The sequence below is a fragment of the Prionailurus bengalensis genome, chromosome C1 (assembly GCF_016509475.1).
Source record: "Prionailurus bengalensis isolate Pbe53 chromosome C1, Fcat_Pben_1.1_paternal_pri, whole genome shotgun sequence".
In the NCBI taxonomy this organism is placed as follows: domain Eukaryota; kingdom Metazoa; phylum Chordata; class Mammalia; order Carnivora; family Felidae; genus Prionailurus; species Prionailurus bengalensis.
Window position 1 is genome coordinate 219915066 of NC_057345.1, and position 16016 is coordinate 219931081.

Below are 16016 nucleotides of genomic sequence, written 5' to 3' on the forward strand. Positions count from 1 at the left end.
AGATGGCTTCACAGGTGAATTCTACCAAACCTTTAAAGAAGAGTTAATACCTATTCCTCTCAAACTATTCCAAGAAACAGAAGAAGGATTACCCTGATACCAAAAGCAGATAAAGACACTACAAAAAAAAGAGAACTACCGGCCAAGATCTCCGATGAACATAGATGCAAAAATTCTCAACAAAATATTAGCAAACCAAATCCAACAATACAATTAAGAAAATCGTTCACCACAATCAAGTGGAATTTATTCCTGAGATGCAAGGGTGGTTTGAAATTCACAAATCAATCAACATGATATATCACCTCAACAAGAGAAAGGATAAAAACCCTATGATCATTTTAATAGATGCAGAAAAAGCATCTGACAAAGCGCAACATGCGTTCATGATAAAACATGACCTCAACAAAGTAGGTTCAGAGGGAACATACCTCAACATAATGTGAAAAACCCGCAGCTAACATCATACTCAGCAGTGAAAAACTGAGAGCTTTCCCCATAAGATCAGAAATGAGACAAGGCTATCCACTCTCACCACACAGTACTGGAAGTCCTAGCCACAGCACTCAGATCAGAAAAATAAAAGGCATCCAGATTGGTAAGGAAGAAGTAAAAGTTTTCACTATTTGCAGTTGACGGGATACTCTATACAGAAAACACCAAGAACTTCACACACACACACACACAAACCTACTAGAAATGATAAATGAATTCAGTAAGGTCACAGGATACAAAACCAATATGCAGAAACCCATAGCATTTCTATACGCTAATAATGAAGTAGTAGAAAGAGAAATTAAGAAAACAGTCTCATTTACAACTGCACCAAAACCAGTAAGATACCTAGGAATAAGCAAACAGATGGAAGACCTATACTCTGAAAACCATAAAACACTGAGAAAAGAAATCAAAGACGACAAAGGTGGAAAGATACTCCATGCTCATGAGTTGGGAAGAGAAATATTTTTAAAATGCCCACACTACCCAAAGCAATCTACACATTTAATGCAGTCCCTATCAAAATACCAAAGCATTTTTCAAGAACTAGAACAAACAATCCTAAAATCTGTATGGGATCAAAAAGGCCTCAAATAGCCAAAGCAATTTTGAACAATTAGAACAAAACTAGAGGTAATACAACCCCAGCTTTCAAAATATACCGCAGAGCTGTAGTGATCAAAACAGTATGGTGCTGGTACAAAATAGACACATAGGTCAATGGGCTAGAATAGAAAACCCACAATAGAAATAAACCCACAATTATATGGTCAATCAGTCTTTGACGAAGTAGGAGAGAATATGACATGTGAAAGAGACATTCTCTTCAACAAGTGGTGTTGGGAAATCTGAACAGCTACGTGCAAAAGAACGACACTGGACCACTTTCTTACACCAAACACAAAAATAAACTCAAAACGGATTAAAGGCCTAAATGTGAGACCTAAAACCATAAAAATCCTAGAAGAGGGCACAGGCAGTCATTTCTTTGACGCCAGCCGTAGCAACTTCTTTCAATATATGTTTCTGAAGCAAGGGAAACAAAAGCAAAAATAAACTACTGGGACTACAATAAAATAAAAAGACTTCTGCACAGTGAAGAAAATAATCAACAAAAGGAGAAGAAAAACTGCTGAATGGGAGGAAATTTTGCAAATGATACTTCCCATAAAAGGTCAGTATTCAAAACATATAAAGAACTTATACAACTTAACATCAAAAAATCAAATAATTCAATTAAAAAATGGACAGAAGACATGACAGACATTTCTCCATAGAAGATCTCCAGATGGCCGACACATGAAAAGATACTCAATATCACTAATAATCAGGGAAATGCAAATCAAAACCTCAGTGAGATGTCGCCTCACGCCTGTCAGAATGGCTAAAATTAAAAATCACAAAAGCAACAAGTGTTGGCGAGGATGTGGACAGAAAGGAACACTCATGCACTGTTGGTGGCAATGCAAACTGTGTAGCTACTGTGGGAAACGGTATGGAGGTTCCTCAAAAAATTTAAAATAGAATTACCATATGATCCAGTAATCACACTACTGGATTTACCCAGAGAATGTGCAAACCCTAATTTGAAAAAGTATAAGCACTCCTATGTTTATTATAGCGTTATTTACAATAGCCAAGATATGAAAGCAGCCCAAGTGCCCGCTGATAGATGGATGGCAAAGATGTATACATACACCATGGAATATTACTCAGCCATAAAAAATAATGAAATCTTGCCACTTGCAACAACATGGGTGGAACTAGAGAATATAATGTTAAATGAAACCAGTTACGCAGAGAAAGACAAATACCATATGTTTTCACTCATACGTGGAATTTAGGAAAGAAGAAAAACAAATTCAAAAAGACAAACCAAAAACAGACTCTCAACTATAGAGAACACACTGGTGGTTCCCCGTGGGCAGGTGGGTGGGGGGATGGTGAAACAGGTGAAGGGGATTCATGGAGCACGGAGTAATGTATAGGATTGTTGAATCACTACATTGTACACCTGCCACCAGTATAACACTGTAGGTTAGTTATAGTGGAATTAAAATTTAAAAAAAATTTTTTGAGAGACAGCATGCATGTATGTGCGAGCAGGGGAGAGGGCAGAGAGAGAAAGAGAGAGGGAATCCCAATAGGCTCTGTCAGTACAGAGCTAAATCCCATGAACCATGAGATCATGACCTGAGCCGAAATCGAGAGTCGGACACTGAACCGACCGACTGAGCCACCCAGGTGCCCCTAAGATAAATTTTTTTTTTTAAAAAGATGCCCTTGGGGCACCTGGGTGACTCAGTTGATTAAGCGTCTGACTCTTGCTTTCTGCTCAGGTCATGATGTCATGGTTCGTGAATTCAAGCCCCACATCAGGCTTTGCACTGACAGTGCGGAGCCTGCTTGGGATTCTCTCTCCCTGTCTCCCTGTCCCTCCTCTCTCTGCCTCTTTCTCACCTTCTCTCCCTCTCCCTCTCTGTCTCTCTCAAAAATAAATGCATAAACTTAAAAACAGAAAAAAGATGCTCTCATGAACTAAGAGCGGATTACCTCCTCTTGGGCCCCTCCGGAGCCACACGGGGAGTGTGTCCCATGGATGCTCAGCGATGGAAGTGGCACGAGAGGAGCCTTCAGGTTGGCTGTTTCTGGGCACCGTGATAACGGGTGGCTTATACTCCTTCTTGATCGGTTTTGGAACTTTTACAATCGGTTACTTTTTTTTTTTTTCAACGTTTTTTATTTTATTTTTTGGGACAGAGAGAGACAGAGCATGAACGGGGGAGGGGCAGAGAGAGAGGGAGACACAGAATCGGAAACAGGCTCCAGGCTCTGAGCCATCAGCTCAGAGCCTGACGCGGGGCTCGAACTCACGGACCGCGAGATCGTGACCTGGCTGAAGTCGGACGCTTAACTGACTGCGCCACCCAGGCGCCCCAGATCGGTTACTTTTTAATGTGGAAATACTTTTGTTAAGCTGTATCTAAATGAACTTTCAGCAGAGGTTATTTCGTAAGATTAACCTCGGTCCTTGGGTCTTTTCCTCAGCGGTCACCTTTGTGCCGGTGTCCAAGGTGAGCGGGCAGGTGGAGGTTGAGGACATCCTGGCCGCTGTCCGCCCGGCCACGTGCCTCGTGACGGTCATGCTGGCCAATAATGAGACTGGCGTCATCATGGTGAGTTGTTTATCCTTTTAAGAAAACGTAGTGCGGGGTGAAGGGAGCCCACGCTCTGCTTGATTTTCTCGGGCACCACACCTGGGGCCTCTTCCTCTCGTTTTTCTTGTTTGTCGCCTGTCCTCCTTCATGACTCTGTGTTTCTTTCACTGGGTTTTCATGAAATCAGAGCAACATCCTCAACTGTTTCTTTTTCCCTGCTTCAGCCCGTTGCTGAAATCAGTCAGCGAATCAAAGCCCTGAACCGGAAGCGGGCGGCTTCCGGACTGCCTGGCATTCTGGTGCACACGGACGCCGCGCAGGCCTTGGGGAAACGGCGCGTGGACGTGGAGGCTCTGGGCGTGGACTTCCTGACCATCGTGGGGCACAAGGTGCGTCCACAGAGGCCTCCTCCCCCCCCGTGACCTCGAGGCTCACCTTAGAGCAGGGCCCACAGCGCCACTGATCATCCGTCTGTCATCCAGGGCGCCCGGGGGACATGGTGCAGCAACCTGCGGCCCCCGCCCGCGGGGGCTAAAGAAGGGGGGCCAGCAGCAGCTGGAGTGCCGTTTGATGCGTGGCACAGGGGGGAGAGTGGGGCAGGAGGGGCCGGCCAGGCAGGGCTGTGGGAGGGTACTGAGGGCCCAGGTGAGACATAAGGCAGGTGGCTTTAGCCAGGTGGTGAGTGTTCTCTGCCGTGGGCAGAGAGCGCCTGCAGACCCCTCGCCAGCCCACTCGTGTCCCCGCCTCCGCTGCCACGGGGACGGAAGAGGTGGGGTTCAAGACGTTGCCTTCTCTAACTTGATTGAAAGCGCGGCTCCTGAACGCAGAGGTTCAGCTCTTCTCTTTACGGTGGAAGAGAGAAACGTGAGCAGGGAACGCCCTTCTGAGGCTTTGCTCATCTTTCTGGCAGTGGACCGGAACCTCAAGTGGTTTTAATCCTCTATTTTGAAGCATGGTGCTCAGCTAGTTTCCAAAGGAGTATGTGTGCCGACCTGACGCCGTGGTTCTTAACTGATTTTTGCAAATGATGATTCAAAAACGTGGAGTCGTACCCAGGAAAAGCCCTTGGCAGTCTCTAGTTCCAGCCGCTCTCCTTTTATGAATTCTGTTCTGTGATGTGCAGTCAAGCTGTGTTGCCACTGGGCTGGGAACAGGAGTGCAGGCTCCGTCCTGGACCCCGAAGGCGATTTTGACTCCGGCACGTCCAGAATGGTGACAGGTAGCACGGCTGTGGGGCTTACACAGCACACAGGATTTCTCTGGGTGCCTCTAAGCACTCAGCACGTATACAGAGTAGGAACTCGGGAGGTTCTTGTTGAATAAATGACCGACCTTTCTTTCCAGTTCTATGGTCCCAGGATTGGAGCACTTTACGTCCGCGGACTCGGTGAACTTACCCCTCTGTACCCTATGCTGTTTGGAGGTGGACAGGAACGGAATTTCAGGCCAGGGTAAGATAGAAGGTTAATAGAAGTTTCTGACCTACTGGTGATACTCTTGGTCTGTAGGGCAGTCACTTGTCTTTGTCTCTCGGAAGAACTGTAGTAGCCCATTCTCTGTCACTACTGAGTCAGAATTTGCCCCACTGATGGATTCTGCACCTAGGACTCCCAGATCTTCGGTCTCTATGGGGATGATTCAACACGGGAGCCCTCCTTGCTGAGATGTACTGCTGTTCTCATGACCGTGGGATGAGCGGGGCTGCACAGAAGCACTTGTTTCCTTTCTGGCAGCTCCTGTGTCCCCATGACACACAGTGGTACTTTAGCCAGGACCACACCTTTTATCAGAAATGCTAATAAGAAGGAGAAACCAGAACATGGTGGTGGGTTCCTTGGGTTTTCTTTTGCGTCCTTTCTCCTGACTTACAACTGGTGGAGCCTGCAACCCAGAAACACCAATGGAAGTGTCAGGAAAAAGAAAACGTAAAGAAGAACTAAATGGAAATTTTAGAGCTAAAAACTACAGCAACCAAAGTCCGAAGCTCCGTGGATGGGCTCACCAGCAGGATAGGGGCACCAGAGGAAGGAGAATGTGAACTGAAAGAGAACAACAGAGTTACCCAATCCAAACAGCAGGGAGGCAACAGACTGGAAAAAACTGAAACCATGCCTCAAGGACCTGTGGGACTATAACAGAAAATCTAACATTCATTTCATTGGTGTCCCAGAACGAAAGGAGAAAGGGTGGGGATGAGAAGGAACTTGAAAAAAAAAATGGCTGAAAACTTCCCAAATTGGCAAGAGACATATACCTACAGATTCAGGAAGCTGAACAAACCCCAAGCAGGATGAACCAAAGGAAATCTATGCCAAGGCATATAGTTAAACTTCTGAGAATGAAAGCCAGAGTAAAAATCTTGAAAGCAGCTAGAGGAAAAAAAAAAATGACACCTTTCCTATAGAGTGAAAGTAATTCAAATGGCAGTGTATTTCTCATCAGAAACCCCGGGGGCCAGAAGGAAGTGATGCGATATGTTGCAAGTGCAAAAGCACTGTCAAGCCAGAATCCTGTACAGGCAGAAATACCCTTCAGGAACAAAGGGGAAAGCAAGACATTCTCTAATAAAGGAAAGCTAGCAGGATTTGCCCTCCAAAGACCAGTGCTAAAAATGACAAAAGGGAGTTCTTTAAACAGAAAGGAAATAGTAAAAAAAGGAAACTTGGAACATCAGAAAGGAAGGGAAGGGAAGGGAAGGGAAGGGAAGGGAAGGGGAAGGGAAGGAAGCATGTTATGGGTAAATAAAATAGACTTTCCTCTTGAGTTTTCTTCGTTATATTTGATGGCTGAAGCAAAAATGATAGCACTGTCTAATGTGGTTCAAAATATATGTGGAAGAAATATTTAGGATAATTATAAATGGGGGAGGGCTAAAAGGATGTAAATGGAAGTAAGGTTCTACTCACTGGAACATCTCAAAAATGTTCAAATAACCCACAGGGAGGTAGGAAAAAGAAAACAGAGAAATAAAAAACAGAATAAACAGAAAAAAAAAATTAATGGCAGACCTAAGCCCTAACATATTAATTACATTAAACGTAAGTGATCTAAATGTAGCAATTAAAAGACAGAGCTTGGCAGAGTGAATTTTTTAAAAAATTGACCTAACTATAGTTGAGCCTTGAACAAACAACGCAGAGGTTAGTGGTGCCAACCCCTGCACAGTTGAAAATCTGCATGTAACTTTTTAAATTCCCCCCAAACTTAACTGCTAATAGCCTACTGTTGACTAGAAGTCTTACTGACAACATAAGCAGTCAATGCATATTTTGTATGTCACACGTATTATACAGTATATTCTCCACAATACAGTATGCTAGCAAAAAGAAAATATGGCAAAAATTATGAGGAGAAAATACATTTATAGTACTATAAAAAACCTGCATAAAAGTGGACGCATAGTGTTCAACCCTGTGTTGTTCAAGGGTCAAGTATATATGCTATCTTTAAGAAACTCACTTCACATATACTGATAGAGGCTGAAAATTAAAAAATGGAAAAATATGTATCAGACAAACCTTAATCAAAGGAAAGCAGGAATGGCTATATAACATTAGATAAAGGAGACTCTAGAGCAGAGAAAATTACCAGAGACACAGAGGGGACATTATATAATGATTAAAGAGTTAGTCCACCAAGAAGTCCTACCAATCCTAAATGTCAATGCTCTGCACGATAGAGCTGCAAAATAGTGTGAGGCAAAAACAGATTGAACTGAATGAAAAGAGAAATAGTCAACCCACAACTGCACTTGGAGACGTCAACATCCCTCTCTCAACAACGGATACAACAACTAGACAAAAGTCAGCCAGGATATGGAAGAACTCAGTCATACCCAACAACCAACCTATTGAAGTGTTTAGAACACTTCATCCAACAGCAGCAAAATATACATTCTTTACAAGTGCCACAGAATATATACTAAGATAGACTATGTTCTGTGCTATTAAACAAACCTCAATAAATTTGAAGAACTGAGGCACCCTGTGGTTCAGTCAGTTAAGCATCTGACTTTGGCTTGGATCATGGTCTCACAGTTCTTGAGTTTGAGCCCCACATCTGTGCTGATGGCTCAGAGCCCGGAGCCTGCTTTGGATTCTGTATCTCCCTCTCTCTCTGCCCCTCCCCCACTCATGCTGTGTGTCTGTGTCTCTCAAAAATAAAACATTTTTGGGGCGCCTGGGTGGCTCAGTCGGTTGAGCATCCGACTTCAGCTCGGGTCATGATCTCACAGTCTGTGAGTTCGAGCCCCATGTCGGGCTCTGTGCTGACAGCTCGGAGCCCGGAGCCTGCTTCAGATTCTGTGTCTCCCTCTCTCTCTGACCCTCCCCCATTTATGCTCTGTCTCTCTCTGTCTCAAAAATAAATAAACGTTAAAAAATATAAATAAATAAATAAAAATAAAACATTTTTTTAAATTAAAAAAAAAACTACTACAATTTACTTAATATGAGAGTAGAGCATTTAAATAGCTTTATAATTATTAGGAAAAGGAGATTATTTTGTAATTAAAAAAAAGTTTTTTTAATGTTTATTTTTGAGAGAGACAGAGACAGAATGCGAGTGGGTTAGGGGTAGAGAGAGAGGGAGACACAGAATCCAAAGCAGGCTCCAGGCTTCGAGCTGTCAGCGCAGAGCCTGACGTGGGGCTTGAACCCACGAGCCGTGAGATCATGACCTGAGCTGAAGTCAGACGCTCAACCAACTGAGCCACCCAGGCGCCCCCATTTTGTAACTTTAAACCCCCCAAAAATAAATCTCCAGGGCCAGATAGTTTCATGAGAGAATTCTGCCAAACATTTAATGAATTAACACCATTTCTATGCAGTCTCTTCTAGAAAAGTGGAGGAAGGAACATTTCCCCAATTCGTTTTATGAATTTATACCCAAACCAGACAAAGGTGGTATAAAAAAATAAAACTATGGACCAGATATCCCTCATGAATTCAGATGCAAAAATCTTGAACAAAATATTAGCAAATGGAATTCAGCAATATATAAAAATAATACACACACCACAATAAAATGGAGTTTGTTCCAGGAATTCAAGGCTGGTTCAGTATTCAAAAATCAATCTATGCAATATAGCATAGTAAAGAAGAAAAATAACATCATTTAATGTAGAAAAAGCATTTAACAAAATTCAACATTTATTCATTAAGAAGTCTCACAATGATATGACCAGAGAACTTCTTCAGTTTGAAAAGGGCATTTACAAGAAAATCTACAGCTAACATCATACTCAGTAGTCAAAGCCTGAATGTTTTACCCCTATGATCAGGAACAATCTGGGGATGTCCACGCTTACCTCTTTTTTCAACAGTTCTGGAAGTTCTAGTCAGTGCAGAAGGCAAGAAAAGGAAATATGAGGGATACAGATTGGAAAGGAAGAGGTAAAACTGTCCCTATTTATAGTCTCTGTAGAAAATCCCAAGAAGTATATAAGAAAACGCCTAAGACTGATAAGTGAATTCAGCAAGATCACAGGTTACAATACAAACATACAAAAATCAACTATATTTTTGTACATTGGTAATGAACATATGAACAACAAAATTAAAAAATACAATACCATTTATAATCACTCAAAAATAGAAAGCTAACAAAATGCGTACAGGACTTGTAAGCCAATAACTACACGATGTGGATAAAAGAGAGCAAAGATCTAGGTAAGTGGAGAGATATACTCTGTTCATGGATCAAAAGATTCAGTATATAAAGATGTCAATTCTCCCCAAACTGGTAAATGTTTAGTCCAGTCTCTGACAAAAGCCCAGCAAGTGAACCAATGGAACAGAATAGATACAATCAGAAATATGCCGAAATGATTTTTGACAAAGATACAAACGTAATTCAGTGGAGGAAAGATTCTCTCTTTCAACAGATGGTGCTAGACCAATTAGACATCCTTGGTCAGGAAACCACCCTCCCATCTAAGTCTCACATCTTATAAAATATTAACTCAAGATACATGATGAACTTAATGTAAAACATAAAACTATAAAACTTTTAGAAAACAAAAACAGGAAAACATCTTTAGGCTCTAGGGCTTAGCAAAGAGATCTTAGACTTGATACCAAAAGTATCCATAAAAAGGAAAATTGATAAACTGAACTTCATCAAGATTTAAAACTTTCACCCTGCAAAAGACTTTGTTAAGAGGATGAAAAGACAAGCTGTGCACTGGGAGAATAGGTTCTCAAATGATGGCTTCAACAAAGGATTAGTATCTAGTATATATAAAAAACACTCAAAATTCAACAGCCCAAAACCCCAAACAATTCAGTCAAAAAATGGGCGAAAGACATAAACAGGCATTTCACTAAAGAAGATACACAGACAGCAAAGAAGCACATGAAATGATAATCAACATCGTTAGCTATTACGGAAATGCAAAAGAAACTTCAGTGAGCATCATCCGACACCTATCAGCATGGCTAAAACAAAACCCTGTGACAACACCGAGTGCTGAGAGTACAGAGACACGGCATCACTCATACACGGCTGATGGGAGTTTGAAGTGGTCCACCCGCTCTGGAAAACAGCCTGGCAGTTTCTTTTAAAATTAAATATGCACCCATCATACAACCTAGGAATTTCACTCCTGGACATTCATCCCAGAGAATGAACACTTGTATTTACACAAAAATCTGTACACGAGTGTGTATAGCGGCTTTATTTATAATAGCCCCAAAGTGCAAACAGCCCAGATGTCCATTAATGAGTGAATGGCCTGAAAGGCTGTGGCACATCTGTACCGTGGACACTACCCAGTAACGAGAAAGAATTCACTCTTGATAAACACGACAGCCCAGAATCTCCGGCGAATTATGGTGTATGAAAAAAGCCAATGCCCCAAAGTTATAGCTCTCTAATTCCATTTATAGAACATTCTGAAAGCGACAAAATTAGAGGTGGCGGACAGATTAGCAGTTGCCAGGAGTTAAGGAAGCAGTGGGGCTGCAGGGAGGCTGGTCTGGTTATAAAAGGCCAACGTGGGGACCTTTGTGGCAGAAATGTTCTGTATCTTATCCGTATCCTGGTTGTGATCTTGTGCTATAGTGTTATTAGGGCAAAGCTGAGTGACAGAATGCCTCTATAGTATTTCTTATAACCACATCTGACTCTACATTCTCTTAAAAAAAAAAAAAGTTTAAAAAAAAAGGGCAGAACGTCAGGTGTTCTGGAAGCTCAGTAGGTGGACAGGGAGGGGGAAGCAGGGTTTGTGTTGCTCTAGATGGAGGGTAGAGGGCTACCCGAACGCCCCGAGGGAGGGAAGGCTCCAGGTTCTACAGGGGGTCCTGACTCTTCCACGTGGGCAGCCCCTGCCCAGGCAGTCACAGGTGGTAGGCCTCTGAGAGGTGCTCTTGGTCTGGACGAGCTGTCCTACAGGTGAGTGGGGTGAGGTCTAAAGAGGGAATGTCCCGGACCTTCCCCAGGTGTCAGAGCCCGTCTCCGGGGACACAACTGACCAATAAACTTGTCGAAGGAAGCTCAGCAGGGTCACGTTACCTGTACTACCTTGCGCTTCGAGTTCACTTGTCCCCTTATCTACTGGGCAGCAAGCAGCTGCCAGCCCCAAATGTTTACGAAAACTTTGTGTAGCCAAAACTTAAAACTAAGAAAATTAATAAGTTAATGAAAATAGAGCGAAGAGTTCTGCTTTTAGCTTGTTAGGTCTGAGCGAGAGCCACCCGCCTGCAGGGGCCCTCCTGTCCCTCTCCTGCACACACACAATCTCTAATAACAAAGGATTCGTCCCGTATGATAGTTGAGAAGCTTCAGCTGAAGGGAGCAGTGTTGAGCTGAGGTCTTTGGACCCCTGCCTGGTTCGACAGGGAGGCCCAAAGAGGCAGGCCCTGGGGTCTGCAGTTGGAGGAGGGGTCTTTCCTGGGTGGGAAGAGGATCCAGACAGAATGGTCACTGCAAACACCCAACATAATATTGCCCAAGATGGGCCGTGTCAACTGGGACTGGACCGGGAGTGTCCACATGGAGGGTTTGGGGGCCTACGGCTGCCACTGAGGCAGCCACATGGCACATGTCTAGGAAAAGTGTTGGTGTAATTTTGTTTTTGTTTTAATTCATGACTTCTGCAGACAGGATTCCTTCCAGGGACACTTGCTAGTTGCTTTGCATGGAAATAGGATTGAATGAATCCCTTGTCTCTTACAGGACAGAGAACACCCCAATGATTGCCGGCCTTGGGAAGGTAAGCCTTGCTGAGCTTGGACAGGTGAAGCGGGTGCTTTGTCTCATGTGTAGGAAAACCTGAGTCTTGCTCCAGGGGTGTCCCCTTTACTCCCCCATGCACGACACCCCGACACCTGATGTGGTGCAGGGGGGAAGGCTTCCACAGGGGACAATTCTGGGGCACCAGCTGGGTGTCCTACAGTTTAACTCAACTCTAACACTGTCCACCTGGAGATGGCGTCAGACCCCACAGGCCAAGTGCTCAGGCCCCCAAGACTGCCCCCACCAGCCCCACGTCACACGCCAGTTGTCAGTGCCAGCAGCCAGCTATAGATCTGAGGTTCCCGTGACCCCCTCCTCGGGTTCAGTTAGTTTGCCAGAACGGCTCACAGAAGTTACAGAAACACTTTGCTCACTAGATTATTGGTTGAGTGTGAAAGGATGTGATAAAGGAGACAGACATCCGGACGGAAGAGACGCGCAGGGCAAGGTGTGGGGGAGGTGCTATCCCAGCAGCACCTGCATGTGTTCAGCAACCCGGAAGCTCTCTAGACCCACGCTATTGGGATTTTTGTGGAGGCTCTGATCAGCCCTTCACTCCATGTTTAGCGCCCCCACCCCCACCCCCTCCGGAGAATGTGGTAGCGGGGTGAAAATTCCAAGCCTCTAATCATGACTCAGTGACCAGTGCCCTCCCAGAGCCCACCCGGAGTCTCCACGTTAGAATAAAAGATACTCGTATCTCCTGGGAAATCCCGAGGGGTTTAGGAACACTGTGTCAAGAACCGAAGTCTAAATACTAGAACAAGAGGTGCTCCTAGCTCTTATCACTTAGGAAGTTACAGGGGTCTCAGGAGCTCTGTGCCGGGACCCAGGCACTGAGGCCTATTTTTTTCCATCATCTCATGATCTGTTTCCCCAGGACTTTGGGAGAGATCATGTTCGTGAGCCCAATAAATGGACTGATGTTAGAAAAAGCCTCAAGTTACATTCATCATCCCGGAAGTATACTTTTTGAGTTCTGTAGAGTGGGTTGCACATGCTTAGCATTGAAAGCGAAAAGCTCTTTCCTCAAGCCTCTGCTGATATGAGAAATATAGTCATGTCTTCACAGCAGAGACCAACGGTCAGGCCCACAGGTTTGCTGGGCCCCCGGGCCGCCCCGGCACCCCCCTGGTTGTCCTTCCAGGGTGGCATTTGCAGCAGGAGATCCCATATGCTGGCGCCTCAGCTCCCTGCTGCAGCTGCACCTTCGCCCGCATTCTCTGACTGTCCCCCCTTTCCCGGCCCGGGCCCCACTCCCTGGAGATGACTCCCAGGCTGGTCCGGGTGTCCTCCCGGCTTCCCTCCCTCCCTGTGCGCTTCCCGAGGAACCGCCCCTCCTGCCTGTGTCCTCCGTGCACCTCCTCCTGTGCCTCTCCACTAGAATGTTCCCAGCTTTCCAGACTGCCTTTCCGGCCGCCCTGCAGCCTCCTCCCCAGCCTTCCCACCGCCATACAGCCTGCCGGCCAACCTCCTGATGCCCCCCAGCCTCCTCTCCACAACTAACATCGCCCTCGGGGCTCTCCCCCTGTCCTGCAGCTCCACCACCAGCCTGTGCTCAGGGCCTTGAACTTGGCATCTCAGGGCAGGTCCTGACCTTTCTCCTGAGAGACCCACATCCCCCACTGCTTACTTGGCATTCCCGCTGGGCGGGCACACGCGTCTCCTCCCTGGCTCCCCTCCCTCTCCATGGTGCCTGCCGCCATCCAGCACCTCATTGGAGAAATCCAGGAGATGCCTTGTCCTGCCTGGTCCTCGTCCCCTGCACCTGATGAGCAGCCAGTGAGTCCTGCGTCCTGTCTCCACAATATACTGAGGTCTGCGGCCTGTGCGTCTCCAGGGCCTACCCGTCTGGACTGGGTCATCCCCATCTGTAGTCTGCACTTAGCTCCTGATCCTGTCTGTCCTGGGCGCCCCAGCCTTGTCCCCCTCCGTCACTCTGTGCTGGGAACACACCTGCCCCTCCCTCTCCCTCTGCCGTGGCCGTGAACACCCTCACTCTGTGCACAACCACACCCCTCCCCCCCCCCCCCCCCCCGGCCCGCCCCCGTCTGCATGATGCTGTCCTCCTCTCTGGAACGGAGCTGCTGGAACCAGCAGGATCTCTGGTGCTGGGAGGTGTCAGGCAGGGCCTGATAAAGTAAATTCCTGTTGAACAGGTGAAGATAACTCTTCCGAAGCACGTATCCTGGCCCCTGGCACACGGTCGCACTCAGTAAACATGATCTATTCCTGATATTGCAGAAAATGAGCACTGTGAGGAAATGTCACTTCTCTGTTATCAGTAAATCTCACCTCCGCTCTTGAAGGCTGCTTTATTCTCCTTTGTTCTAGGACAACTGAGCATACTTTTTCCCTCTGCTGTTCCTGTGTCCCCAGGCTGCGGAGCTGGTGACCGAGAACTGGGAGGCTTATGAGGCCCACATGAGAGACGTTCGCGACTACCTGGAGGAGAGGCTGCTGGTGAACCCCGGGATCCGCGGGGACGGGGTGGGGGGCGGAGCTGTGAGCCCGGGATCCGCGGGGGCGGGGCTGTGAGCTAGGGGGTCACGGGAGGTGGTTGGGGGTGGGGCTGTGAGCCCGGGATCCGCGGGGGCGGGGCATGCGGTCAGCCCCATCTTTACCCGGTTGAGCGGTTGAGCGTGAGGGTGGAGGTCGGTGCCACCCAGGCAGCAGACAGGGCAGGGGTTGACTGGGTCAGGGGGCTTTGAGGACAATCAGGGGGGAGGGGGGAGGTTGGAGGACAGAAGCCCGAGTCCCCCCCCCCCCCCCGCCAATGGGCTCTAGGCCTGTGGGCCGGTCTCGGCCGCCGCGTGTGGGAAATGCCACAGAACTAGTGTATCTGGGGGTTGCACGGGGAAGAGCCACCGTATTCAGAATTTTTGTCCTTGTTAACTTTGCTTACCAGTTTCCGTAACTCTTATGGGTCGCTGCTTATTGATGAAATAAGCCCGGGGGTGGCTTATTTTATGTGACGAGGTTGGGATTTTGTCTTCCAGAAAAGGCTCAAGGTCAAACCGTTGATGGGGGTGGGGGGAGGGGCTTTGAAACCGCCGTTGAACACCCCGTTGATTTTTCAGGCTGAATTTGACAAGCAGAGAATCCATCTGAACAGCCGCTTTCCAGGGACTGAGCGACTTCCCAACACCTGCAACTTTTCCATCCGGGGACCCCAGCTCCAAGGTGAGCAGGGTCTGTAGGTCCCGCGTGGGGTGGTGGGGGCGGTGGGAGCAGACGGGGCTGCGCCGAGCACTTGGTGCCCTGGCCAGTGCGGGGCACCGGGAGCAGCGCAGCCTTGCTGTCCCCAGGAGGCTGGGCCCCTGTGCACTGCTTCCTGCTCTCCCTGCCTGGGCTCACTGCTCTGGGCAGGTGGCACCCCGGGCGAAGCGCCTGCCCCAAGCTGATGGGGAATGAGGTGACAGGGACTAGGCTTTAGATCGGCTTGTCCATTTCTGTCAGCAGGTTTGACACAATATCTTATGAGGATAAGGGAGAGGAGAGGGGTCAGCTTTAAAATTTGGCCCCGAGTCAGGACGAAATGCACGTCTGTGGGGTTCGTTCGTTCCTGCGATGACAGGTCTCCCCTGCTGGAAACCCAGGGATGAAAATCAGGCCTGGCTCCCCCAGTGCCCTGAGGCCAGTTCCAGGGCGCTGAGCTGCCTTGTTTCCCAGCACGGGGGAGCCTCTCTGCAGAGCAGTCCTGACTGTGTAGGGAGGAGGTGGTTGCCCCCTGGGCAGGGAGGAGCTCAGCCCTTCTGCACCATGTATGGGGGTGGCTGCACTATGTAGGGGGGCGGGGGGCACAGCCGTGACCACAGCGGATGGGAACCTGGGCTGGATGCTTTCTCGCTGCGAAGGAGCCTAGGCTCTTGGCTGCCTCTCTGGCTCGCCTTGCTGTGGGGAAGAAAGTTCCTGTCACCTTCCCCATTTTTGGGGGCAGATGTACTGTATTCAGTGATGACCTATGTTAATTTAAGTGAGACAGGTTTTTTTGTTGTTGTTTATTTTTGAGACGGAGAGAGACAGAGCATGAGCAGGGGAGGGGCAGAGAGAGGGGGAGACACAGAATCCGAAGCAGGCTCCAGGCTCCGAGCTGTCAGCACAGAGCCTGATGCGGGGCTCGAA

General features: G+C 47.2%; 1 protein-coding gene across 2 annotated transcripts in view; it reads left to right on the plus strand.

Moving 5' to 3' along the window:
- Nucleotides 1-16016, plus strand: part of SCLY (selenocysteine lyase) — a 33293-nt gene that overhangs the window by 13905 nt on the left and 3372 nt on the right. For both annotated transcript variants that reach the window (XM_043578327.1, XM_043578328.1), the window contains 6 exons: nucleotides 3547-3674; nucleotides 3881-4045; nucleotides 5001-5107; nucleotides 11832-11868; nucleotides 14271-14354; nucleotides 14972-15074. In XM_043578327.1, coding sequence (XP_043434262.1) covers nucleotides 3547-3674; nucleotides 3881-4045; nucleotides 5001-5107; nucleotides 11832-11868; nucleotides 14271-14354; nucleotides 14972-15074 — 624 coding nt within the window. The remainder of the gene's footprint in view (nucleotides 1-3546; nucleotides 3675-3880; nucleotides 4046-5000; nucleotides 5108-11831; nucleotides 11869-14270; nucleotides 14355-14971; nucleotides 15075-16016) is intronic.